The following is a 27,615-nucleotide window of genomic DNA, read 5'->3' as shown; positions in this document are numbered from 1 at the left end:
AGAGCCCAGAGCTCTGGAATTCTGAAGGTTGACTCCCTGGATTCCAAGGAGATCAGCCTCCCTCAGTGGAATTGGGCAGAGGGTAGCAGTCATGTGGCTAGGGCAAGGCTGGGTTTTTTTTGGAAGTATAGTTGATTTACAATGCTGTGTTAATTTCTGCTGTACAGCAAAGTGATGCAGTTATACATATATTTCCATTCTTTTTCACATTCTTTTCTATTTATCACAGGATATGGAATATAGTTCCCTGACTATTCAGTAAGACCTTGTTGTTTATCCATTCTATATATACTAGCTTGCATCGGCTAATCCCAAACTTCCACTCCATCTCCCACCCCCCTCCCCCTTGGCAACCATAAGTCTGTTCTCTATGTCTGTGAGTCTGTTTCTGTTTCATAGATAAGTTCATTTGTATCATATTTTACATTCCATATATAAGCAATATCATATGGTATTTGTTTTTCTTTTTCTGACTTACTTAACTTACTGTGATAATCTCTAGGTCCATCCACGTTGCTGCAAATGGCAACATTGCCTCTGCTTGCATGCTTCTTAGAATGGGGAGCTCACTGCTTCCCCACAGCAGCTCATTTTCCCTCTAGGGACATGGTTCTACAAAGGTCTCCAGAACCACCTAGTACAATCTCTCATTCTCTCAATGAGGAAATGAAGTCCCAGCGTTGTCAAAGCATTTGTCCAAGATCACATGTGGCACTCAGTGATGGAGGCATGACTAGAACCCAGGGCTCTGATGCCCAGAGGCTTGCACCCTTCCATTTCTTTGCTATAGAGTCTCGGACAAGGGAGAGATCTCTGCTGGCTGAGAGGTCAAGGAAGGCTTCTCAAAGGAGGTGACATTTGAGATGGTCCTTGAAGGATGGCACTAGGTTGTGTCTTGATGTCCAAATTCTTTTTGTCCTGCCCACCATGCCTGTACCCTTCCCATGATATCTTACACTGAGCATGGCAAACACATGGGGAATAGAAGTTTGTTGACTGAATGAATGAATGAATGAATGGGCAGGAAGGCCACTCCCGGGAATTGAACAGGTACCAGTCCCTTAGGAGCCAAGTGCATCTTGTGGGGACCCTGTGCAGGAAGGGATAAAACTCCACCTGCCTCAAATATGGTGTTCACCACTCCTTTTGCACGCATCTTAGGCAGGACCCAAATCCCTTCATGCCACGAAGGAGTCTTTTCTCTGTGGTTGGCTCAGAGGTTCCATGGTGTTTTCCTCCCCCATGTTTTATAAACTGGGCTGGATGGGAAGACAGGTCATGGCACACACTTGCATGTGGCCAAAGCCCCAGGTCAGCCACCCTCTCCTCCCGCCCCAGCAGGGCCAGGGCCACCCCCGGGGCCACCAGGACATTCAAGGAGCTGGAGTGTCTACGGGGAAATGAGCATCTTCAGCTCACCAAGTCCGAGCCGTTCCTGAGCAAAGGCTTTTCTGGAAAACACACTCCCGCTGGACCCTGAATGGTTTCTCCTTTACCCTTTTGCAAAGATTTCTATTTCTTCCCATTATAAATTATTTACATGCTTGTAACAGAAACCCCAGAACATACAGGAAAGTGGGAAGAGAACATCATTCTTTCAAAACATTTTTAATTGGAGTATAACTGATTTACAATATTGTGCTAGTTTCTGGTGTACAACAAAGTGATTCAGTTATATATATATATACGTATTTCCTTTTCCAGATTATTTTCTGTTATAGTTTATTATAAGATATTGAATATCTGTGCTATACAACAGGACCTTGTTTATCTATTTTATATATGGTAGTGTGTATCTGTTAATCCCCAACTCCTAATTTATCCCTCTCCCACTTCCCCTTTGGTAACTATGAGTTTGTTTTCTATGTCTGTGAATCTGTTTCTGTTTTGTAAATAAGTTCATTTGTATAATTTTTTAGATTCCACATAAAGGTGATATCATATGATATTTGTCTTTCTCTGACTTAATATGATAATCTCTAGGTCCGTCCATTTTGCTGCAAATGGCATTAGTTCATTCTTTTTGATGGCTAACATTCCATTGTATATATACACCACATCTTTATCCATTCCTCTGTCAATGAACATTTAGGCTGCTTCCATGTCTTGGCTTGTAAATAGTGCTGCTATGAACGTTGGGGCACATGTATCTTTTTGGATTAGAATTTTCTCCAGATATATGCCCAGAAGTGGGATTGCTGGTTCATATGGTAACTCTATTTTTAGTTTTTTAAGGAACCTCCATACCGTCGTCCATAGTGGCTGCACCAACTTACATTCCCACCAACGGTGTAGGAGGGTTCCCTTTTCTCCACATCTTCTCCAGCGTGTATTATGTGTAGTCTTTTTGATGACGGTCATTCCGACTGTGTGAGGTGATACCTCATTGTAGTTTTGATTTGCATTTCTCTAATGATTAGTGATGTCGAGCATCTTTTCATGTGCTTATTGGCCGTCTGTAGGTCTTCTTTAGAGAAATGTCTATTTAGGTCTTCTGCCCATTTTTGGATTGAGTTGTTTGGTTTTTGTTATTGAGTTGTATGAGCTCTTTGTACACTTTGGAGATTAAGCCCTGTCGGTCACATCGTTTTGCACATATTTTCTCCCAGAAAGACATCTTTCTAATCACATAAAGGCAGCAGCTCGTAATGTTTTGGCGTGTGCCCTCACCATTCCTTTGCATGGGCTGTGGGTATGAGTTTGGGGTTTTGAACATGTTCACAATCAGACATTAGCACACAGCCCTGTCTCTACATGGGATGGGAGCAGCTGTAGGATGATAAAAACAAAAACAACAAAAAAAACACAAAACAAACAAACAAAAAAAACACAGGGGGCTTAGATACCGTAATTCCAGGACCTGGGTTCAAGGTCGAGCTCTGCCACTAACTGGCTGTGTGTCCTGGGATAATGTCCACCATCTCTGGGCCTCCGTGCCCACTTATATAACAGGGGCCTGATGAAGCAGTGTCCAAGAGCCCTTCCCACCCTAATATTCCAGGATCCTGTCATGTTAACCCAGGAGGGGTTTCCGGAGCAGGAGAAGGAAGGAGGAATATGCTGGGTATAGGAACCCATGCTTCCATTAAGACGGCCACTTGGGCTCTGTCCCCAGTGGCCCCAGACCTGTGAGTGTGTCCCAACCCCTGGTCACCTCTGGCCTGGAAGAGACCCCTAAAAGGCCACTCCAGGAGGAGACAGGCCAGGCCGTGGCTCTTTCTGCAGGCTGGCATTTACTCGCTGTGTGGCTTTAGGCATCTCCTCACCTCTCTGAGCCTCAGTTTCCCCCTTTGTCATGAGGGGTTGGAGGTAGACTGAACATTTTCTTTTTAAGTAGAACTTTTTTTCCAATAAAATTGTTTGCATAAACCTAATACAGAGCAGAGAGGAAGGAAACTCTGACATGCATAGAGCATTTAAAGTGTGTCAGGCATTGTTCTAAGCACTTAATATTCATTAACCTTCCTATCCTCACAGCAACCCCACAAAGTGGGTGCTCTTAGCTTCCCATTTGACAGATGAAGAAGCTGAGACCCTGAGGGGTTGGGCTGCTCGTCCAAGGTTATACACAGCTAGTAAGTGTTGGGATTGGGATTCTGAGCTGGTTGTATCTCAGTCATGAAACCCCAGGTCCCTTGTCTTTCCAACCCCTTAGGGACATCTCAGGGCACCCAACCCATGCTCTTACACACACACACACACACACACACACACACACACACACACTGTGTCTTGCCCTCTGCAGTTCCAGTCAAGGTCCAAACCACAAGTGACTGGCGAGGTTGAGACACTGAGGTTTCCTGCCTCCAAAACCCGCATTACCAAAAGGTCCCAGGGACCGAGTCCCACGAACTGCCAATTTCTAGCCCTGTGCGAATCCCCCTGCCACCTCCACATGGCCAGCTGAGCCCTCGTCTGAGCTGCCCGCCTGCAGCTGCCTGCACAACACTTCTTCCCTTGAGGAATGAAGTCACAGTGCCCCCTCCAGCCCAGGGACAGCCAAGCCTGCAAGCCCACTTAATCCCTCAACTATTCCGAGGGTGGGGGGCCTCGCACCTGGACCTTCGACGACGGGGAGGGGCTTTCTGAGGCCTCGGGGTTTGGAGTCAGGCAGACCTGGGTTTGAATCCTGGCCCTGCCTCTGGCTAGCTTTGTGAACTTGAACTATCTCAGGTTACCTAGCTAAACCTCTGCCTTCGTGTCTGGTATATGGGAATAATGATGTATCAACCACACAGTACAGTCTTGAGGATGTAGCAGGAAGGGCACACAGTAAGTTCTTCCATTTCCCTTCGCCTCTACCCTGCAGATGTGTCTGCTGGGGAGAAAAAGAAAAGTAGGGATCGTCCTGCCCTCTATCAGGTCAGCCAATGATCATTTATTGAGCACCTAATAGGCGTCGGGCACGGAACAGAGAAAAGAAGAAGCAACATAAGCACCTCTGATAGACCTGCCCTAAATGAATGTCACGGAGAAGGAGGGGGGAAGAGAAGGAAGCGAACTCTACTGCTCAAGGGCGTTCGGCAGAGAAGAGCCAGTGGGAGAAATGTATTAACAGCTTCATTGCAAGGAGCTGGATTACTTAATTGCAGGGCTGGCTAGGCAGGTCCAGAATCCATAGATAAGGTGGTCAGGAGAGGCAGGCCAGTACTCTTGGATATGCACTAAGGCTGCTGTCCCCAAGTGGAATTTCTTCTTCTGGGAAACCTCAGTTCCGCTCTTAAGGCCTTTCAACTGATTAAGCCAGGCCCACCCAGATACTGGAGGATAATCTCCCTTAATTAAAGTCTGATGAGGGACTTCAATAACATCTGCAAAGCCTTTACAGCGACACCTAGACCAGTATTAGATTGAATAACTGGGGGCTGTAGCCTAGACACGTTGACACATAACACCGGCCATCGTAGGGCACTTAAGGAGGAGGTTCCATGGAAGGATTGGGGACTCAGCTGGTGCACCTTCAGGCAGAGGGCCGAGAAGGGCACTCAGGCAGGAGGGGCAGTTCCAGCAGAGGCAGGGGTGGTGGGAACCTAGGAAATATCCTTGGGATGATCCCGATGGAGCCCCATGGAAATACCTTACGTACGAAGGGATCGGAATCGAGGAACGGGTTCATAAACCACAATATACCAATACGATGCATTCCTTTAAAGGCATCCTTATGACAACAATGGGACAACATGGAAAAATCCCCTTGATGCGATATTCTACGTAAAGCCACAGGAGATGCAAAGCCTGTTGAGTGTGGATATAAAAAGAGCTGTTTGGGGATAGAACTCTGAGAGATTCTAGCATTTTTAAAAAATATTTATTTATTTATTTAGCTGCATGGGGTCTTAGTTGCAGCAGGCAGGCTCCTTCGTTGTGGTATGCAAACTCTTAGTTGCAGCATATGGGACCTAGTTCCCTGACCCGGGATCGAACCCAGGACCCCTGCGCTGGGAGCGTGGAGTCTTATCCACTGTGCCACCAGGGAAGTCCCAAGATGCTAGTATTTTTAAATGCTCTTTACTGTGGTCATATATCTTTTAAGACAAAAAGGGAGATGTTATTTTTTTTTTAAGGGGAAGGATTGGTATTAGGATATCAGATAAAGTTGCTCATTTCGTTAAAACTACAGAACGCAAGGTGAGGGAAACAGGATGTGCTGAACAGAATAAGCGAACAGTAAGAAACGAGAAACAGATGAAGCCCAGCAGGAGCCCGGGGTGTGTGAGGGGGAACAGTCAGGGAGGCACACCCCGTCCTCCCGCTGCAGAAAGCAGGTGGGGAGAGGGGCTCCGCTTCTCAAGGCTCCCCCCCGCCGCTTCCCGCCACCCCACCTCCGCTCCCGTAAGTGTTTCCAAAACGTTCCAGGCCCACAAAGTGTCCAAACGCAAGAAGGGCCCACGTGGGTGCCTAAGGTTGAATGGATCTTCTGATTCAGCTCTTTAGGTGTTCCTGGAACCTAGGTTGAATTCCCAGAACCCCATCCTTCCCCGACAGACAGCTCGGACCTTTTCTCAGGGAAAAGGAGAAAAAGCCCCTTGGAAACTGAACTCAGGCCACACTTCTCCCTACAGACAGCATCCGTACTCAGTGATCACATAAAGGCAGATTTTAGAGGAAAACATTTATTCCGGGGAGAAGTCCAGGGAAGGGCTCTGAGCTGAGATTCGGGAGACCTTGGTTCTTTGTAGCTCTGGCCTTGACTCCAATTTGCTGGGTGGTCTGAGAGATTTTACTTATTTATGGAGTAAATGTTTTCCAAGAGACTGGGATGTGCAAAACACAGCAGCAGGCACGGCGGAGGGTGGAAAGACGAGCAAGGCAGGTGTAGAGTAGAGGCGGGAGGCTGCATGGGTCCATCCCCCCCGCCCCACCCCCGCTCCCACCCCCAGCTGTGTCGATGAGGACTCCGAGGCGCAGGGAGCTAAAGGGACTCCCTCAAATAACACCCAGAACTGCACACCTGATCGCCACCACCCTCAGCGCCGATGTGCCCGCCACACCACGCCCGCGCCCTCCCCCCAACAGTCCCTTAAACAGGTTCTCTGACATCTGAGTTTATAATCCCAAGATATATTAGTCAGCCTCCAGTAGGAAAGAGAGGGCACATTCAAACCAGCTAATACTGGTTAGCGGAAGAGAATTTTAACAGAGGGTCTATTTTCTGCCTGTAGACAGTGCGTGGGGACACTGCCAGGGCCTCAGAGCTAGAGCAGCAGAGGTCTCGGCAGACGACCCACTCGTCCCTCCCTCCCTCCCTCCGGGCCTGAGGCCTGAGTGGCAAGAGGAGGTGGCATCTATCAGCATCACTGGACAGCGAGTTGGAAAGGGCCCCGATAGGAGCTGTGAATCGGGCCAGGCCCAGCCAGCCCCTGGAGGCCCCCAAAGGAGGGAGCTGGGAGCCGGCATCCCATCCTCATTCTCCTCCTTCCCTCGGCCTCCTGCTGGTGCCCCCATGGGCCAAAACCCATGGGAAGCCAGATGGCAGCCATCTCATCCCCAGGGAGTGGTCCCCGCACTCCCGGGACAGGGCTGGGGAGAAGCAGGGGGTGAAGGATGCTCCCACACGTGGAGCAGATGCAGAGAATCTAGAGTCGCCTCAGACTCCTACCTTCTCCCTGGTCCTCAAACTGCCTGCTCTCTGCACATCTGAAAGAGAAAAGCCCTCAGCTTTGTTTTGAACGGGAGAGCAATGCTGACAGTCATTAGCAAACAATTAGGGTCCAGTTGGGCTGATCCTGCCAGATCTGGGGACACCTGGCCGTGCAGACCCATAACAGAGGGCAGTGAGGGAGGGCTGCCACCCCCGCAGGGTGACCGAGTTGGGAGACCCTGGGTTAGCTATGCGGCTGTCTTGGTGGAAATGGTGACCTCAGCAGGCAGGCTGAGGTCCCTCGGCTGGACAGAGAGCCCCTTGGGGCAGGGGAAGCTCGGCTTCACTCTTCCCCACCTAATCTCCAGCACCAGAAAAACACTGAATAATTGCTGTTGAGGAATGAATGATCTGAATACATGACCTCTGACCCCTAGTTGAATTTTCTTTCCCTGGGCCCAGCTGGGCCCCTCAGAAAAGCATTCTACCAGGTCTTTCTTCCCTTCTCCTAACCCCCCTCCTCGAAAAATCAAAAGGACTTGCTGTGCATTGCGTCTGTTGCAAGTTCTAAATCCTGACCTCAGCTCAGCTTGGGGGTTTGGGGAAACCTTTTCTGGGCGTTAACTGAAGATCTTTGGCTTTATTTCCTGCTTACCAACCCAGTCTTTTATTTTATTTTTCCTAATGTGTTCAAATTTCCAGAATTGTCTGCTAACTGATCTCCACCTCCCACAACTGCATTGGGAGAGCTGGGCTTCTGGAAGCCGGGTGCGCAGGGTCTGCACAGACTCCTCTAGCGGAGAAGCTGCTGAAACCTAGGGCAGGGCAGATCCGTGGCTAAACACACGCACACACGCACACACACACACGTGCATGCGCCCAGCTTTTCACACCCTTCCCAGACAGCCAGAGGTCACGTGGGTTACTGGTCCGAGCTCCAGGTCTGGCACCAGAAGGGTTGAAGTCCCACCTCCACCTCTTACCAGCAACGGCACTTGGATAAGTCACCCCACCTCTCTGCACTTCGTTTCTTCCTCTGCAAGGCAAGCGTACAGCCAATGCCTACCTCCCTGGATGAGAATGCAGTTGAACTTGAAGGGGGCGAGGGAGGTTGCATCAGCGCAAGCCCCACGGGGCAGAAAGGCCGTCACTTTTCCCCGGGGCTCAGGTGAGGACCCGGCTCAGAACTTGAGAGCACGTCGCAGCACTGACCAGAGCTGTGGATTGGAAACACTCCTCTGTATTTGTCTGTTAGGCTCGAAGGCCCCAGAGATCCTGTGTCTAATTCATCTCCATTGCATCAGGGCGAGCCTGTCCTCCAGCCCAGCCCCCTCCCCTGAGCTCCAGACCCACGTGCAAGTCTCTACGCACGTCAAACCTTACAGGTTCAAGTCTAAACACATGATCCTGTCTCTCCAAGTTAGCCCTTCCCGTTCATCCCCTTCATAGGAGATAGCAGCACCGGGACGGGGGTGGCAGCATCCTTGATCCCTTCCTTACCCTCATTTCCAACCTCTCCATGTCCCAATTTTGCTCCAGACATGTCAGTGTTCCTCCCTAAACACCTCTGGAATCGATCCTCTACAGTCTCCATCATCCTGTGCCTAGAAAAACAGGCAGCAACTGCCCCTGGCTCCCCCACAATCCAGCCACCAGGGCCTAACACACATCCGCACCCAGCGTCTTCCTGCCCCAGGGCCTTTGCACCTGCTGCTCCTTCTGTCCAGACATCCTCCACCACCATCCTTTCACCCAGCTTACTCCTGCTCACCCTCGGGTCTCATAATAAATATCCACTCAGCCCCTGCCTGTAGCTGGATTAGACCCCTACCTTCCATGCTGTCACGGGACCTTGCATTTTATTTCATAGGATTTATGTCAGTTTTCGGTAACTTAGTGATTGGGTCATGTCTGGCTTCTCCATGAGACCATAAGCCCCCGGAGGACAGACGCTGTGCCTGTTCTCACATTACGTCCTGGCACCCAGTGTGTGATGGACGCTTAATAAATATTTGTTAAGCGAAGGCCTCCATTTCTCTCCCCTAGTGGAGAATGCGTGTGTTTTATGGTCCCTGGTCCCACCACCTAACTGTCTTTTCTCCTCCAGTCAGCCTGGGCAGCCCGTTACTCACGTCCCCCTCTGAGTCCAAGTGTTCTCTGCCTGGAAGAGATCAATGATCCAATCTGTTCATGAGGACGCCGTGCCCACCACTGCGTCTTTCAGCTGAGTCAAAGGGATTCCTCGATTTACTATTTATGGGGCAGAGGGGAGGGGACAAGCCGGAGAACACCTGGGAGAGCACGCCCTTCCTCTCCGGGACAACACGTGAAGCACCAGGCAATGTTAAACCCAAAGACAAAAGTTCTCAAGGGCTGGGGAGGCTGGCGTTCCAATCCCCAAAGGCCTGTCGGGGGCGGAGGGCATGGATTGTTCTGTTTGAGGGAGGGGTGTGCAGGAGGAGGAGCACACATTACACAGGTGGTCACGTGTGAATGGCCCCAGGTGAACGAGAAAAGAAAGATTGAAATTCTGAAGTCAACACAAGGAATCAGACAGAGATGTGGCATGTCTCCAATGGAGACGGGACGTCTCAACACAAGGCTGACCTCTGGGGAAGGTCTGAACACTCTAAAGAGAGAATGTGGGGGGAATTGATCCCGAGTGGAAGCAGAGGAAAGGGAGAGTCAGTCCTGAGGGGGGCAGTGTTAGGAAGACAAAGGGGGAGCTGGGCCCAGCTGGGCCTCTAGGTCCTGTGTCAGGTGTGACCTGCTATGGACATGACCAGATGGCCATCTCAGCTGGGGCCATAGAACACGAGCCCTATAGCTCCCAGTCAAGCACTCCCCAGGCCACCTTCTAACGATCCTGTGGCTTCTCAGAGCAGGTATGGGCCAGGTGCCATCCTGTTGGCTAGGGGCTACCTTGTGGGGGAAATTAACAAGCAGCATGTGGTGTGACACTTGAGTGTCTAGAGAACTGGACCATGAGAGACAGCAGCGCCCCAGGTGTGGGGCACTAAGTAAACAAGTTTTTTGTGCCTGCAGAAATCGGGCCAAAGCCTGGACCAAGGGGACCACGTAGGGGAGGTCTTACTTTCAGAGGCTCTGCAGAGAAGCCTGCAAGTTTCCATGGGTCAGAAATTTAGGGTCCAGTGGGGATGGCTTGTCTCTCTTCTGTGATGTCTGGGGCCTCAGCTGGAAGACTCACAGGCCGAGGGAACAGAATCTAACCGAAGGCTTCACTGGGGCCGGAGGCTCCATGACCAAGGTGGCAGGTCGGTTCCTCTCCATGGAGCCCCTCCATGTGGCCGCTTGAGTGTCCTCACAACATGGCGGCTAGCCTCCCCCTGAGTAAGCAACCCAAGAGGCCAAGGAGGGAGCTGCAGAGCCTCTTATGCCTTAGTCTTGGATGTCACACACTGTCACTGCCACCACGGGTGGGAAGCAAGTCACTAAGTCTGGCCACATTCACTGGAAGAGGAATTAGACTCCACCCTTTGAAAGGAGGAGTATCGAAGAATTTGTGGACATATTAAAACCACCCTCCACTAGGAGGGCCTTTCTAGAGCGTATTTCCAATAGGGACAAAGCCTCACTTTCTCAGCACCCATTGAAGACTGTCCTTATCCCCTTATTCAACCCCATCACTTGCCACTTCCCACCTCCCCATCCAACATCTAGTCCACCTGCCAGGACACACCAGCGGCTTCCCCACTTCTGTGCCTCTGCTCAAGCTGCTGCTTCTGCCTGATCTGCCCTCGTCCTTCTTGGCCCCTGCTGACATGCTCTTCATCCTCTGAGACCCAGCTCCAGAGTTACCTCCAACCTCCTCCCCCGACATCTGTGTCCCTTGCCCCTCCTCCCACCCCTCGGCGCTCATCGCGCACACTGGGTGGCAGGTGTTGGGAGCTCGGGCAGGGCAGGAGACGTGTGGGGTTCCCCTCCGGGTCCCTAGAGCCAAGGTGGAGCTCAGCACAGAGGAGAAGCTCAAGAAGCATTTAAAGATAAATTGCATCAATGAATGAGTTCATCACAGTCTCCAGTCTGGCCCCTCAAAGCCAGCCAGCTGCTCCAGGACGTTTTCTGGGAAATCCCAGAGATGATCAGCAGATTCTTTCCCATGATCTATTGCTCAGCTCCTCCCCCACGAGCCTACCCAACAATCAATTGCCCAGGAAGAGCCCCTCCACCTCCACCTTCCTTCATCCACCCCACGGAGCACTAGGAAAGTGCCCAATTAGTCCTGCCCTTTGCATTGTGCTTTTAGTTTTTCAATGTGTCTTCATACCTACTCTTTGATTTAAACCTTGCAAGAGCCATGCAAGGCAAGCCAGGGAGAGAGCAAGACTCTACGACAATAAGGTGGAAGCTCAGAAAGGTCAAGCAATTTACCCAAGACAGCACAGCTAGGGTTGGAGCCAACGTCTATTGAAACCCCATGCCTCTTTGCTGAAGTCGGAGAGGAACTCCCAGAAAGTGAACTGCCCCCTGGGCTGAGTCTCACTGCTGGCCTGAGTCTCAGAGTGAAAGAGGAGCCAGTGGGTTAATGATGGAATCACCAATATAAGAGCAAGAATCTGCCAGCAGTGGTGCTGGAGTTTGACATTGGTTATTTTAATAAGTTCACAAAAAACAGGTAATTATTCATGTTTATTGAATCAAGTACAGTGCTTGGGGCTTTCTGCACCTTGTCTCAGGTCCCCACCACAACCCTGAGAAGATTTTGTTATTCCCATTTTACAAGGTAGAACATTAAGGTTCAGAGAGGTTAATTAACTTACGCAAGGTCACACAGCTAATGAATGAGCCAGGACTGAACCCAGAGGACTGTCTGGCTCCAAAGCCCCTTCCCCTCCCTTTTCATCAAGCAACCTCTGCTCATCATCAATGCTACGCTGATGGAAGGTATGGAAGCATGATGCTGCCCTCTGCCAGAAGGAGACAGGGAGTGGGCAGATGGACTGTGGTCTCCGAGCCAGGTTGGAATCTCCCTGTCTGACATGATATCACTTTTCTCTTCTAATAAATTGCTCACCCATGGCCAGGCCACAAGAGGCTGAAAGAGACCAGCGCCCTTGTGGGGGTGGGGGCCTGTGATAAGGAAGGAATATGCTGTGTATCCTCCCATCATGGAAGCTTCGAGGAGGTCCAGGGTCTAACGCTCACACTTGTTAGTCTGGGTGACGGATGCTGGTCAAGTACACATCCCAGTGGAGCCTGGAGGCGAAGAACAAGAGCTCCCAGTTTAAGTCCAAGGAGCAGAGACGCCTTTCTAAGCCCCTGGGGACACAGGTGTGCCTGAACCGCCTCTGAACACCGCACAGAAAGGGTCTGGGTTTCACCCCTGACTTTGCCTTCTGGAAGCATCCCCCTCTCCTTCTGCACCAGTTGTTTCTCCTTCCTCTTGTGACCTTGAGGTGTAACTGCCTCTTTTCCACTTTCTTGCAGCGCCAAAATGTTCAACGTCACCTTGCAAGCCCTTGAACCTGCTCTCAACGGGACCCCTCCCCAGAGCAGCAGCTGCGTCCACTCCGACTGGTGGAGCTCGCTGAACACCATCCAGCCCCCCTTCCTCTGGGTCCTCTTCATACTGGCAGCTCTCGAGAACGCCTTCGTCCTCAGCGTCTTCTGCCTGCACAGGAGCAGCTGCACGGTGGCGGAGGTCTACCTGGGCAATCTGGCCGCGGCCGACCTGCTCTTGGCCTGCGGGCTGCCCTTCTGGGCCATCACCATCGCCAACAACTTCGACTGGCTCTTTGGGGAAGTCCTCTGCCGCGTGGTGAACACCGTGCTCTACATGAATCTCTACAGCAGCATCTGCTTCCTCATGCTGGTGAGCATTGACCGCTACCTGGCCCTGGTGAAGACCATGTCCATGGGCCGGATGCGCGGGGTGCGCTGGGCCAGACTCTACAGCCTGGTGATCTGGGGCTGCTCACTCTTCCTGAGCTTGCCCATGCTGGTCTTCCGGACCATGCGGGAGTACGGGGCCGAGGGCCACAACGTCACCGCCTGCATCATCATCTACCCGTCCCGCAGCTGGGAGGTCTTCACCAACAGCCTCCTGAACTCCGTGGGCTTCCTGCTGCCCCTGAGCGTCATCACCTTCTGCACCGTGCACATCATACGCGTGCTGCGCAACAACGAGATGCAGAAGTTCAAGGAGATCCAGACGGAGAGGAAAGCCACTGTGCTGGTCCTGGCCGTGCTGCTACTGTTCGTCGTCTGCTGGCTGCCCTTCCAGCTCAGCACCTTCCTGGACACGCTGCAGCGCCTCGGCATCCTCTCCAGCTGCTGGGACGAGCACGTGGTCGACGTCTTCACGCAGATCGCGTCCTACGTGGCCTATAGCAACAGCTGCCTCAACCCGCTGGTGTACGTGATCGTGGGCAAGAGCTTCCGCAAGAAGTCGCGGGAGGTGTACGGGCGGCTGTGCCGGCAAGGGTGCTGCGGGGCAGAGCCCAGCCAGACGGAGGCCTCCATGGGCACACTGCGGACCTCCATCTAGTGGAACGCCAGATTCACAAACTGTCGTAGTGGGTGGGAAGCAGCCAGTGAGCAGATGTCACCAGGGCTACTAACGCGGGTGACGATTATTGGACAGTGATTCTCAGGATGTGACCCAGGAGGAATGGAAGGAATCCCAAGTGTGACCTTGGACAGTGAGCCGGTGTCTCCAGTAAATTCCTTCCCGGCTCCAGTTGCAGATAACAAGGCTGTGAGGTTGGAGTGATCTGGTACACAGCCAGGGGCTCCAGAAACACAAGAGTATTATTGTTCTTATTTGCTGCCACCCCTAGACCAGTCTGCTGCTTCCCAGGAGTGGAGGGAGCCTGGGGGTAGGGACAGGAGTGACCGAGCTTCCCTCCCATGTGGTGTCCCACCTTGCCCCAGCACGACAGCTCAGATCTCCAGAAATGCCACCCAGCTTTGGTGCAGCTGCTGAGTGCCCACGCGGGGCTCAGCTGAAGTTCTGCCTTGGGTTTCTTTAATCCACTCAGCTAGGACTTTGGAGGATGATTTCTCAGGTCAATGAAGGTTAAACTCTGAGACATCCATGGTGTGAATCCGGAGACCAGGATTCTTTCATTCCCCTCATGGAAAGACAAGTGGTCTGTGCCAAAGAAGAACCCAATCAGCACTTATCCAGCAGTTGCTGTATACACAGCCTTGAGCACTGTGGGTAAGAGAAGAAAAAGAAAGTACAGCCTCGGTCTTGAAGGAACTTGCAGACTCATGTGGGGATAAGTCAGCACCTGAAGCCAAGGTCAAGCAAGGCACTGTGGGCGGGGCAGGGCAGAGGGGTGAGGAGAGCCCGCCCCAGCTCAGCCTATAACTGGTTGCACGGGGCTGTGTCCCTGTCTCGGTTTCCTCCTCTGTAACACGAGGCTGTTGGGGGATTAAAGGAGCTAACAGGCATAAAAGTACTTTGACAAATGAAAGGTGCTATATAAATGTGAGGCATTATTACGCCCACAGAACAGGAATAAATTTATTATAAGGAGAAAGACACAGGTTCAGCAAAAGGTCCGTAGAGGAGGATCGGTAGCTAATGGTGGGGTGTAAAGCACCCATCAGTGTCTGACACATACTAGGTGCTCGATATGTTAGCTCCCTTCCACCACCTGTCCTTCCCATCAACGTGCACACACACACACACACACACACACACACACACACGCGCGCGCGCGCGCGCGCGCGCACACAAGCATCTTCAGTGGAGGTGGCAGAACGCCCTCCCCAACCCGTAGATCAGAAGCAACTGCAGAGGGGTCCGCGGCTCTGCCTCCTGTGGGCGGGGCAGGGGCGGGTCGTTGTGCCGAAGGGCGGGGTGGGCAGTGATGGACGGGGCGGAAAGCCGGTACCAGGTGTCAGGCAGGATGAAGCTGGACCAGCATCCTTGGCCAGAGACTTAAGACACAGCCTTAGCCCCAAGCCCGAGGTCCTCCAGGCGGAATTCGTTTCTTCTTTTTCTACACGTTTTATAATCTGCCTTCTGTGGCCGGCCCACGTGGAGATAACGGAGAACGCACCACCCAGGCGCCAACATCAAGCCCTCAGAGCCAAGGCAGCGAGGCACGCTCCGTAGCAATGGAGTTCCGGACGCGTAATGCAGGCAGCGCCCTGGAAGCGCTCACTCGATCAGTAAACGGGTGATTTGTTAGCGGGCCGTCTCTGGAGAGCAGAGAACCTGTGGGACCAGGAGGATTTAGATGGCAAAGAGCCCATAAATACTGCCCAATCCAGCTCTGGATTTTAAAAGAAAAAGAGTCACAGAAGATTTCTTCCCCATCCCAGCCTTTGTTTTCTGCTACGCATACCCCTCTGCCCAAATAAACATACACACTTCTAGCTGGAGAAAGAGAACAGAAGAAATAAGAAATAGGAACCATTTCGCATTAGAACGAAGTAGGAACCATTTAGTATTAGAATGAAGTTAAACCATGTGCATATTGTGAGTGGGGTAACACACAAGGAGGCTGGGCTTTGGAATGTGTACCACTCATTCATCAGTGGGTGTGTATGGTCTGAAGGTCTCCTATGAGCAGAGCCGCATCACAGCCCTGGGCCCCTAATGGTCATTTAGGGTCGACCCGTGGGCTAAGGAGCAATCGGTCTGTGGGAAGGGAGCTGCCCCGTGGGCTGTGTTGGTACCATGATACAGAATATCTGTCCTGTGAAAGGTCCAAAGAGCTACTACATTGTAAAGAGGGAGCATTTCACAAACAAGGAGAAATGAATGAACGGCGTAAACGTGTTTTTTCCAGCGTAATAAAGGGATGAGGCATTTTTGCGTAGTTCTTTCATTTGTTACAACTCCCGAAAACCTGTGTCTTGTCACAGACACTGCCGTGGCGGTTAGAAGTCTTTGGCCTGGGGGTTCCATTTATTTCCACTCAACCTAATTTAGGGCTTCTGTCCTATAAATCAGTGGTGTCCAAGCTATAGTAATTGCATATCCATATAAGTAAAAAAATTTTGATTATACATACCCAATACGTACACTTATTTACATGTATTAAAAGGTACACTCTAAAATATACTCAAGTACAATCTAAGAAATTTCAACAGCGTTTGAATATTTTCTCCCATCCCATATTCCTACATTGGTGACTCATTACCAAGTACCCATCAGGTGTGCATGAGGTCCCATGAGGCCTTAGAATCATAAGGATGACTGTAATTCAATCATCCGTGCATGTGATATATATCTATTAGGTGCCTTCCATTTGACAAGGTCTAGATCAAACAATTGTCTAACTACTGCTTGCATACTACCAGTGACGGGGAACTCATTACCCACTCCATTTTGAGGTTCCTTCATTATTCATGCATTCATTCACTCATTCATTTTAAAAAAACTTGCTTTCTGTGTCTACAGAAATGACACTGCTCTGTCTCCGCACCCATCAATCCATGCTAGAAACCTGGGGCTCATGGTAAAGAGAAATAACCCTCTCTGTTATTCCTTACACCTAGTGAATCAGCACCTCTTTTACATTCCACCTAAGTGTTTCCTGGATCTATCTGCTTCTTTCTATGTCTAACCATCATCTCTTATTGGTCTCCCCATCTCTGATATTAACTACCACCATCTCCCAATTCATATTCTCCACTATGCAGCCAATGACGTCTTTTAAGAAGGCAAAGACAATGATAGGGAAGCTATACATGTAAAGAACATGTAAAGAACAGTGTTTAAGAGCAAAGGCTTTGGGATCAGGCAGACCTGGATTCCAGTTCTGTTTCTGGCTCAGACTCATTTGCTGTGTGGTCTTGGGCATCTCAGTTATCCTTTCTGAGTCTACATTTCCTCATCTGTAAAATGATGATAGTAATGGCATCCACATCATAGAACTGTTAGCAGAATTAGTGTATGAAAGTGTTTAGCTTGGTACAGAGTTGGCAGTCAACATGATGAGCTGCCATGATGGTGATGATGTTGGTGATGGTGATGATGATGGTGATGATGATGGTGATGATGTTGGTGATGATGGTGTTGATGATGGTGATGATGATGGTGATGATGTTGGTGATGGTGATGATGATGGTGATGATGACGGCTGTGATGGTTATGATGGTGGTGGTGAAGGTGATGGCTGTAATGAAGATGATGGTGAGGGTGATGATGGCCCTCTCTAACAGGAAGCCTTTCAGTAGTGTCCCACCACTCTTGGGATAAAGCTCCACTTCCATAAGGTGGCTCGCAAGACCCTTCACGAGCTGGCCCCTGCCTTGTCTCTTTCCCTCTCTCCAGTTCCTGGCTCATTCTCTACCCTCCAGCCGCATTGGACCCAGGTGCCTGGTAGATATTCAGTTCTCTGTCCAGTGCCCACACTTCCCATCCAGCCTGCACCCCACCAAGGCCTTGAGCTTGAAGAAAGTTGCCCACAAGTGCACAAGGGAGCTAACTCATCCGAGGGACTTCGCTCACGGATGGGGCATGACTCAGGGAAGTCTGCAATCTGGAGGAGTCTGAGCGGGGTCTCAGCAGGTGTAAACAGGCTGGAAGGCCTCCCTCTCAGCTCCCTCCCACCCCAGCCAGGCAGCACGAGCGGGCCTCAACTCCTGACCCTCCTTGGCCCCAGCGAGCTGGTGAGATGGGGAGAAGCCCAGAGGGGCCTGTGGTGGCCTCAGAACCAAGCGCTGGGCCCAGCTCCTGAGTCTGTCCTGGCCAGAGCGGGTGAGGGCCCAGTGCAGGAGTGCCAACTGCCCACCAGGTGCCCCAACGGGAGCTAGTGCTGGTGATGCAGGCTCCCGCTGCCGATGAGGCAGCCGCTGATGAGTCAAAGGTGCAGTCTCCACCTGTGACCCGCACAGCACACGCCATATCTCCTCGTTACTCAACCCCCGGGCCCGCTGCAGAGCCCCACACAGCCCTGACCTCTGAGCAAAGCCCCTGAGAATGTTGGCGTCAGGGTTGAGCAAGGAGGACACAATTTGGCAATAGCCGTGGCTGAAAGTTTAATGGTTTGTTCGTGGGGTTTTTTTGGCTGAGGTCAAAGGGGCTCCATGAAAATATCTCTCACTCTGCTGAGCTCTACTTTATTTATTTTCTTTTCCTTTATGGTTAATTACAGGATATTGACTATAGTTCCCTGTGCTATACAATAGGACCTTGTTGTTTATCCATTGCTGAGCTCTTTTTGGAATTGACCCTCACGACCACTCAGGTAGGGAGGTGCCTGTATCATTGCCAGTTCGGGATGTGGGAACTTAGGCCCAGAGAGGGAAATAACCTGCTAAGGCCATGCGGTTCTGCAGGAACGTGGTCAGAAGCCCACCTGCTTTCTGTGTGTTTGTGCCTTAACAGGGGGATGCAAATTGCCACAGAAGCAGCTCCCAAGGTGCCTTCTTGCAGGAAGAGCATCCGGCCTCAGCTTGGGCTGTTTCTGCCCCGATAGGCAGACTTTGCACCTTCTGGGGCTTGTGAGTTCTTGCTTCCTGAAGAACCGTCTCCAGTGGCGGGGGGCTGACACCTTCCAGTGAGATCTTTACTAGAGCGGCTTTATTGAGATAGGAGTTCTGTGCCTTGCCCCTTCCAGTGGCTTTTAGTGTATTCACAGGGTTGTGCAACCATCACTGCCCCCTAATTCCAGAACACCTTCATCCTTCCACATCCATTAGCAGTCATTTCCTCCTTATAGCCTCTGGGATCCACTCATTTTCTCTCTGTCTCTAGGTCTGCCTATTCTGACCATTTCATAGAGATGGAATCACACAATATGTGTCTTTTGTGTCTGGCGTCTTTCACCTGACCCACACGGAGATATAATATTGAATTGGAGGGGAAGAACCATGGAGTCCAGGCCTTGAGTCCCTGCCATGCCACCTACTCACCGTCTGATCTTTACAAACCACTTGACTCATTTCCCCCACACCGGCCTTTGGCCTCAGTTTCCTCATCTGTGAAATGGGCAGATAATACAATAAGTATACCTGAGTCGCACAGAGCTAATGACTCTGGAAAGGGGGCTTTGTAAACTGTAAAGGGTGGCACCAGCGTGGCAGGGACTGCCCTGGACTTGGAGCCAGGTGCCTGGTTCACAGCCCTACCGCTTTCTGGCTGTGGGAATTTGGACGAGATCAGTTAACATCTCTGAGTTTCTGGGTGGCAGGGGTGTTGCCTATAAAGTGAGGATCCAGGCCTTGTGAAGATTAAGTGAGATAAAGGTGTTCTCATGGGTTGAATAGTGTCCCCTCCCTCCCCCAATTCACATCCACTTGGAACTTCAGAATATGACCTCATTTGGGAATAGGATCTTTGCAGAAGTAATTAAGATGAGGTCATACTGGATAAAGATGGGCCCTAAATCCAGTGACTGGGATCCTGATAAGAAGAGAAGAGGATGCACACAGACACAGAGACAAGGCCATAAGGAGATGGAGGCAGAGATTGTAGTGACGCTTCTACAAGCTGAGGGATGCCCAGGATTGCCGCCCAAAGCCAGGCAGAGATCAGACTCCCCCTCAGAGCCTCCAGGAGGAACCAGCCCTGCAGACACCTTGCTTTTGAACTTCTGGCCTCCTGCACCGTGAGAGAATAAATTTCTGTTCCTTTAAGCCACCCTGTCTGTGGTACTTCGATCCGGCCGCTCTAGGAGACGAATACAGATGTTGTAACAATTCTGAGTGTGTGCTCACCCACAAGGTGCCCGTCACAGTCCCAACACTCACTCCTTCCCCCAGCAATGGAGGAGGGAACCAGACACTTTCTTCACGCCTCCTGGGGTTTAGAGATGCTACTTGGTGATAGAAGGTGTCCTAAGAAAGAATGGGATACACCATCTTACAGAATTTTAGAGATTTCTTCACAGGGAAGATACTGAGGCCTCTCTCAAGGTAACATAGCGTGTTGGGGGCTGCCCAGGCCCCCAGAGTGTGTGCACCACAGGCCTCGACACACCATCTCTACCGACCCGGGGCTGGGGCTGCCCTGTTTCTCTCCTTCCCCCTAAGGCAGGCCAATTCCAGGAGTCTCAGACCAGTTTAAGAAGAGGCCACAGGGCCCAGCTCCCAGCTTCCTGACAGCTTCACCGCCAAGCCCACCTTGGTGGGACATTGTTTATAAACAATCCTGAAAAATGGCCCAAGATGGAGCTCTGAGGCTCCTCTGGACGCCCCCCTCCACGCTGAGTCACCGCACGGCCCACTCAGGGCAGTCAAGTATGCCTGCCTATTCCCCTCCCCAGTCCTGGCCAAGGCAGAGGACAGCTTACGTAACCCTGCTGTGCTCACACCACCGCCGCCTTGTGCAACGACCAAGTGATGAAACCTCCTGCTGGCTGCTGACCAAGGGCCTGCTCCATCGCCATCTCACCTGATCCCCAAACTCGGAGAAGAGGCCCACTTCACAGATTAAGAGACTGGGTCTCCTTGGGGGGCTGGGGGAGAGATAAATTAGGAGTTTGGGATTACATATACACACTACTGTATATAAAATAGATTAAAAAACAAGGACCTACTGTATAGCACAAGGGACTATATTCAGTATTTTGTAATAACCTCTAAGGGAACAGAATCTGAAAAAGAATAGACATATTTATGTGTATAACTGAATCACTTTGCCGTACACCTGAATCTAACACAACATTGTAATTTAACTATACTTCAATTTTTAAAAGCGGTTTTAAATATCCAGAAAAAAAAATAATGAAGAGACCGAGGCCCCAGGAGATGGTATAAAAAATGGCCCAATGTCACCCAGCTCAACCGTGATGGAGCTGGGATTAAACCCCTGTGACGTGGTTCCTCGGCCAGACCTGCCCACCCTGACTTCCGCAACAGACCTCAAGGACCAGGGTCTTGCTTTGGAATCAGATTCTTTCACAAAGGACCAGTCCCCTTGAGGAAGACGAAGCAGTGAGACCGCTGACAGCTGGACAGCTGAATGGCCTTCTGGGCTAGTCCGACCCCTCCCCCTCGGTCTCCAGCGGGAAGAAGAGAACCTCTCATTTGGCAACCCCTCCCCACTCCATTAGTTGCCCAAATTCTTTCTCTTCCACTCAGTCCTGACCTCGTTTTCTTCTAGAGCTGCAGGGCTCCCCTTCCAATGTTTAAGCTCTTTTGATGCCATTATTTCCTTCTGCAGAGTTTCCGAAAGTTTTCAAAAAACAAAAACAAAAACAACAACAGAAGAGTCTGGCTCCTGATTGCTCAAAAGAGTCTGAGAGGGCGTCCCTGGTGGCGCAGTGGTTGAAAGTCCGCCTGCCGATGCAGAGGACACGGGTTCGTGCCCCGGTCCGGGAAGATCCCACATGCCGCGGAGCGGCTGGGCCCGTGAGCCACGGCTGCTGAGCCTGCGCGTCTGGAGCCTGTGCTCCGCAACGGGAGAGGCCACAACAGTGAGAAGCCCGCGTACCGCAAAAAAAAAAAAAAAGTCTGAGAAATGAAACTACTACATCTTTCTTGTGGGGCTGCATAGATGCATATTAAAGGCCCTGGGAAGACCTGCAGGCAAGAGGTCAGTCACTCTGCTTTGTCTAATGCAAGGCTTTGTCTAACCCATGGGCTCCCGGACTTGATGGGCACAGAACCTGGTCTTCACTGCCTACTCCTTCCTACTCTGCTTGCCCAGTGTCTCCTTCTCCACGTGAAGTTGAAAGGTTGGAATTCCTCAGGCTTCAATCCTAAGCCCTCTTCTCATCTCTCTACATGGCCCACCTAACTAATCCCAGCCAGGATCATGACTCCAAATATCATCTGTGATGCTTAGTCTTATGTGTCAACGTGCCTGGGCTCCAGCACCCAGTTATTTAATCAAACACAAATCTAGGTGCTGCTGTGAAGGAATTCTGTGGATGTGGTAAACATCTCCAATCGATGGACTTTAAGTAAAAGAGATCATCCTCGATCACGTGGGTGGGCCTCCTCTAAGCAGTGGGAAGGCTTAGGAGCCCAAACTGTGGTTTCTTGAAAAAGAATAAATTCTGCCCCAAGACTGGAGCTTCAGCTCCTGCTTGAGTTTCCAGCCTGCTGACCTGACCTACAGATTTTGGACTTGTCAACCCCTACAATGATGTGAGCCAATTCCTTGAAATAAATCCATAGATAGATAGAGAGATAGATAGATGATAGATAGATAGATAGATAGATATGATAGGTAGATGATAGATATGATAGATGATAGATAGACAGATGATAGATAGGTAGGTGATAGATAGATAGATGGGTGATAGATAGATGATAGATAGATAGATAGATAGATAGATAGATAGATGATAGGTGATAGACAGACAGATGGGTGACAGATGATAGATAGATAGATAGACAGTTAGATGATAGATAGCTAGCTAGATAGATGATAGATGATAGATAGATACATAGACAGATGGATGATAGATGATAGATAGATAGATAGAAAAATAGATAGATGATAGATAGATGATAGATGATAGATAGATACATAGACAGATGGATGATAGATAGAAAAATAGATAGATGATAGATAGATAGGTAGATGATAGATAGATACATAGACAGATGGATGATAGATAAATAGAAAAATAGATAGATGATAGATAGATGATAGATTGATAGATAGATGATAGATAGATAGATGATAGATAGATGATAGATAGATACATAGACAGATGGATGATAGATGATAGATAGATAGATAGATGATAGATGATAGATAGATGATAGATAGATAGATAGATAGATGATAGATAGATACATAGACAGATGGATGATAGACAGATGATAGATAGATAGACAGATGGATGATAGATAGATCTTATTTGTTCTGCTTCTCTGGAGAGCCCTGACTGATACACATCTATGCCAACAACTCTCTTCTGAAAAATCTTCTCTGATCCAAATGCCTACTGGAAAGCCATTTAGGTATTTCACATGCATCTCCAACTTAAGTCCCAAACCAGCCTTTTTGATTCTCTTTTTAAGAGACATATTCCTCCCTTCATCTCCCCCATCTCGGTTAATGGTACCACCCAGTTACTCCTAGAAAAATCTTTGACGCTTCCCTCTGCCCCATGCACCACGAGGCACTCCCGGCCCTACCTCCAAACAGCATCTCAGACCCATCCCCATCTCTGGCTCCTCTTCCAGCCTTGAACCCTTCCAGCCCATCCGCCACACAAGAGCTAGGCTGACCATTCTAGATGGTTAGAACACTTTGGTGGTTTCCTATTTCTGGTCGATGTGCTATCTGGACGCTCCTTAGGGAATGAGGGACCTGCTACCCCAGCTGCCAGGGAAGCTGCCGGCAGGTAGTGCTTACCTTAAGCGCTGCTTCTTCCAGGGCATCCTGCATCCAGTGACTGAGAGAAGGTAGGAAGCCCAGCCATCTTGCCCCAACTCAGACAGCTTTGAAGGGTCATCCCATCCAGGAATTTTCACAGGTCTTCGGAGGCTTCTCTTAAGACTACGCTGCAGCTCCGTTCTCCCTTTGCCCCAAATCCTTCCTTCCTTTTACTCTCACAGGTCCTGATCCCTTGGACCTCCTGCACCCTGCAATGCCACTGGACCTGGGAAGCTCCAAACTCCATCAGCCGCTGTCCCAGGCTCCGTCTGGTCTGGCCCTGCCCAGCGTCCACCTCCGCTCCAGCCCTTCCACCTTCTGTGTTCGCTTCTTCAGTTCCTCAGGCAGAGGGAGCTGTCACAGCCTCAGGGCCCTTGTTTATGCTGTTCCCTCTGCCCTCACTCAGCTCCTCTGGCTCTGCAATTGGTTTCTCCTGTTGCTCCCAGTTTTCCCTCTGCCTCCCTGACCTCCCTCGGTACAAGTCCTCACACCCTCTCCATTTTGTGGAACACTGCATCCTGAGCTGTTTCTTCATAGAACGCACCACAATTACAATCACAGGTGGTTTTCTCTGTTTGCTTGTCTGTCAAGGGTGACCCTGAGTCTTACAGGAAAGGTAAAAGTTATCTTCCGCATTCAGTTCCCCTGTACCCAGAGTCTGCAGCTCAAAGAAGCGTCCCCCATCATGGGGGCCAACATGATCTATGTTAAAGACAAAGGCTCACAGCATCAATTCCATCTCCATTAAATACACCATATGAGAACTACTGGTTTCAAAGGAAGAGGAATTTTACTTCATGGTCCCATTTTTTGTGGTACATGTGGGCCAGTTAGGCATCTAGGCTGACTAGAAAATGGGTACTTTCTCCTAGATTACACAGAGAAAAGTCATAAAAGTGGGAAAACTACATCAATCTATAAACATTCATCTTACCCTGTGAACATCTGTATAAAGTGATATTGACAGGTTCCATGCATATGTATGACCTTCAGAACTGCTCTCAAAGTAGGGCATGATCTCAGATAAAGAAACCGAGGGTCAGAGCATTCCCAGGGTTGTGTGGGTTACCCAGCTCCCTTCCAGGAGCATTGCAGGTGGACAGCCTCCCCCTCTGTACCCACTCTCTCAGATCTGAAACTGTTTAATTCCTTTCCTGCACCAAACCAAGAGCCTTCGGGGGCACACCTGCACAGGGCCTGCCCCAGGGTAGGAGCTATGTGATTTCACATAAAGAAAGACTAAATGGGGCGGGCTAGGGGAATGGCTAGAACCTGGGCTTTCTGACTGCAAGTTCCAAGTGAGTGTTCCACAAACACATCTGTGCACATGTGTGTTTATGGTATGCATGCGGGTCCTTCCATCTACAATATTTTTCTCAGCTTGCCTGACTTCCAAACTCCTATTCGTCTCTCAAAACCCCACTCAAATATCCTTCCACCATGAAACTTTCCCAACTCTGCCTTGAGCAGAATTAAATCCTTTCAGTCTTGACACTCAGACAGAAGCTTGGCACTTCATTGCCACTTTGCATTCCACAAAGTATAGTCACTGGATGTCTGCCTGTCTTTGTGCTCAGCCAGACCAAGAGCTGCTCAAGGGGACAGCATTCACCTTTGTCCCTCCAGTGCCCACACAGGACCTGGCACCCACAAGGGGTTTGGGACATGCATGTTGATACAGAGACAAGCTGTTGATATTCTTGTATATAAATAAATAGAGTTATGAAGTCATTCAGCAAATATTTATTAAGCATGTGAGCCCTGTTGTAGGAGCTGGGAACATGACTCTAATCAAAAGAGATAAACCCTTTGCCCGGTGCAGCTCACATTCTGCTGGGAGAGACAGGAAGTAAAAGATAAACGGACGAACATATCCAGGTGATGATAACGGCTGTAACAAACAGTGAAGCTGGGCAGGCGGAGGGAAGGCTATTTCAGGGGAGGGCTCTCTGATAAGGGGGGGGATGTGTGGGAACCAGAAGGACCTGAGGGAGTGAGCGTGCAGGTCCCTATGGGAAGGGCGCTCCAGGCAGAGAGAATGGCCAGTGCAAAGGCCCTGAGGTAGGAGACAGCACGGCTTGTTCAAAAGAGAGCGAGGAGGCCAGGGAACAGGTGGAAAGAGTGAAAGGGGTGTTCAGAAATGCATCAGGGGGTGGGGCGCTGTGGCCTTGAGGGCCACTGTCCAATCTTAGTGTCCTCCTGGGCCCGAGACAGGACATGCCATGGTCTGACTTGGGCTGTAGAACACCGAGGAACATAGCTGACCATCCTCTGGCAGACCCCTTCTGAGTGCTGCCCCTGGGGGCATTTCCTGAGTGCCAGCATGTGCCAAGCTCCAGGCTGTGTTAGCTCATGGGATCCTCCCAGCTTCCCTAAGAGGAGGTTTCTAGTGAGCCCACTACCCAGCTGAGAAAACCTGATCTCCCAGAGCAAGACCAACGTGGGGATGGAGAGTTTTCTGTGGACTTTCTTAAACTTTCGTGGTCCATGGAACCCCTGTCCCAGCGGAGTTTTCTCTGCAGAGTGACAGGCCCCAAGAACCCTTAGCTTCTAAACGGCCATGAACTCAGGCCAGGGCAGTGCCTGCACCGCCTGAATGCCCAGGACACACTCAAGTTGGCAGCTGTCTCCCTGTTGATTTCTGGGTCTTTGCGTTTTGTTAAACTTACACGGAGGAGTTTATTTTTATCTCCCTGGCATCATGACCCGTTACTCCAGCCCTGCCCCGCCCTGCCCCCTTCGTGCTGCAGCTGTGCGGTGCTCTTCTGCCGTGGCCTTTGCCACACAGGGCTGCAGGTGTCTGCTTGCTCACCTGCTAGATCCACCCGAGCGTGAGTGGCCCAGCACAGATGCTGAGACGTCCTCTCTGCCCCCCGCCCCCAGTTCGCCCCTGGCCCCATGGAGCTGCTCCCCACGTGTTCGCAGAACAGGAAGAAAAACGTTCAGACCTGCGCTTACAAAGCAGCAGAGCTTACAATGGGATTTGAATGATGCATGCACGTGAAGCAGAAAGAGAGGATTGGGAGGGTGATTTCTAGCGAACGCTCACAGGTCGGTGAGTCCAGATGCATTAGGCCCATGGGACTTCCCTCTCAGCCAGAATGGAAGAACCAGGTAGAGGTGGCTCTGGGTGATACAGCAGGACTGCCAAGGAGTCTGTGAATTCCAGGGGGGTTGAAGTGACAAAATCCAAGTCCCTCGGGAATATTCATCTAGCCCAAGGATAAACTGAAGGGGAAAAAATCAGAAAGCAAGGAGATGGGTTTGGGGTTCTTTGTTGCAGGCTTATTTGCTGCATGAGTGTCTAAAACCAAGATGGGAAGGAAGGCTTGGGCAGAGGGGAAGAGCACTAGCTAGACGGAAACGAAAACGCTGCCTTTCATCCTGGTGGGAAGTCGCCCCGCGGTCATTTTCTTTCCTTAACTGCAGTGGAGGTTGTAAGAGAGATGCCAGCTATTTTAAGGGCTGAGTAGGACCCTCGCCCACACCCCCGCGCAAGAGGCTAGTCATATAGATATCATTCGTAGAGTTGCGCTGGATGAAATATACCAGAGTCTTTGACCTTGAAGAAGCTGCTGGATGTGACTAGAAAGGAGAAGAGACCAAGTGACTCCAGGGCTTAGCGGCTGGAGAGCCGGAAAGTGATCCTGAATGCCAGAGCGGGGACATAACCTCTTTGTCCCCAAGTTCCTACAACTCCGGCGCATCCTTTCCTTGAATCTGCATCGAGCATAGTCCGAGCCCAACCGTACCTGCCTGGGGTCCCGCTGCGTTAACACTGAGGGCGATTTCAGGGAGGGTCGGTCTGTCCCGCCCAGCTGGCCAGGCTGTCCTCTGTTTCTGGGTCTTCCACCAGCCACCTCTTCGTGCCTTATAACGGTCTCTGTTGTAAATCATTTTAAATTAGTTAAAATAATCATTTTAAATCTGTTAAAATAATTTTTAACACATTAAAAAACAGCTTTAGGCGGCTTCCCTGGTGGCGCAGTGGTTGAGAGTCCGCCTGCCGATGCAGGGGACACAGGTTCGTGCCCCGGTCCGGGAGGATCCCACATGCCGCGGAGCGCCTGGGCCCGTGAGCCATGGCCGCTGAGCCTGCGCGTCCGGAGCCTGTGCTCCGCAACGGGAGAGGCCACAGCAGTGAGAGGCCTGTGTACCGCAAAAAAAAAAAAAAGAATCAGTTTTATTAACTAACGTATATTAAGCTCACATACTTAGTGAACAAAGCATTTCACAGTCCGCTGTACGATCCTCAATCAGAATACAGATT

The 27,615-nt window shown here is 50.5% G+C and overlaps 2 protein-coding genes across 2 annotated transcripts in view; both read left to right on the top strand.

The window, feature by feature from the left end:
• The window catches only part of BDKRB2 (bradykinin receptor B2), a 29,951-nt gene extending 14,080 nt beyond the window's left edge, over positions 1 to 15,871 (top strand). Inside the window, 2 exon segments of the mRNA XM_033850658.2 lie at positions 12,530 to 13,584; positions 13,587 to 15,871. Of these exon segments, the coding sequence (XP_033706549.2) occupies positions 12,537 to 13,584; positions 13,587 to 13,618 (1,080 nt within the window). The 5' untranslated portion in view covers positions 12,530 to 12,536 and the 3' untranslated portion in view covers positions 13,619 to 15,871.
• The window catches only part of BDKRB1 (bradykinin receptor B1), a 52,113-nt gene that overhangs the window by 14,043 nt on the left and 10,455 nt on the right, over positions 1 to 27,615 (top strand). The window lies entirely within an intron of this gene.

This window comes from Tursiops truncatus, chromosome 2 (genome assembly GCF_011762595.2).
Source record: "Tursiops truncatus isolate mTurTru1 chromosome 2, mTurTru1.mat.Y, whole genome shotgun sequence".
Taxonomy (NCBI): domain Eukaryota; kingdom Metazoa; phylum Chordata; class Mammalia; order Artiodactyla; family Delphinidae; genus Tursiops; species Tursiops truncatus.
The sequence above is the reverse complement of the archived record's forward strand: the minus strand, read 5'-3'. Positions and strand labels throughout refer to the sequence as shown.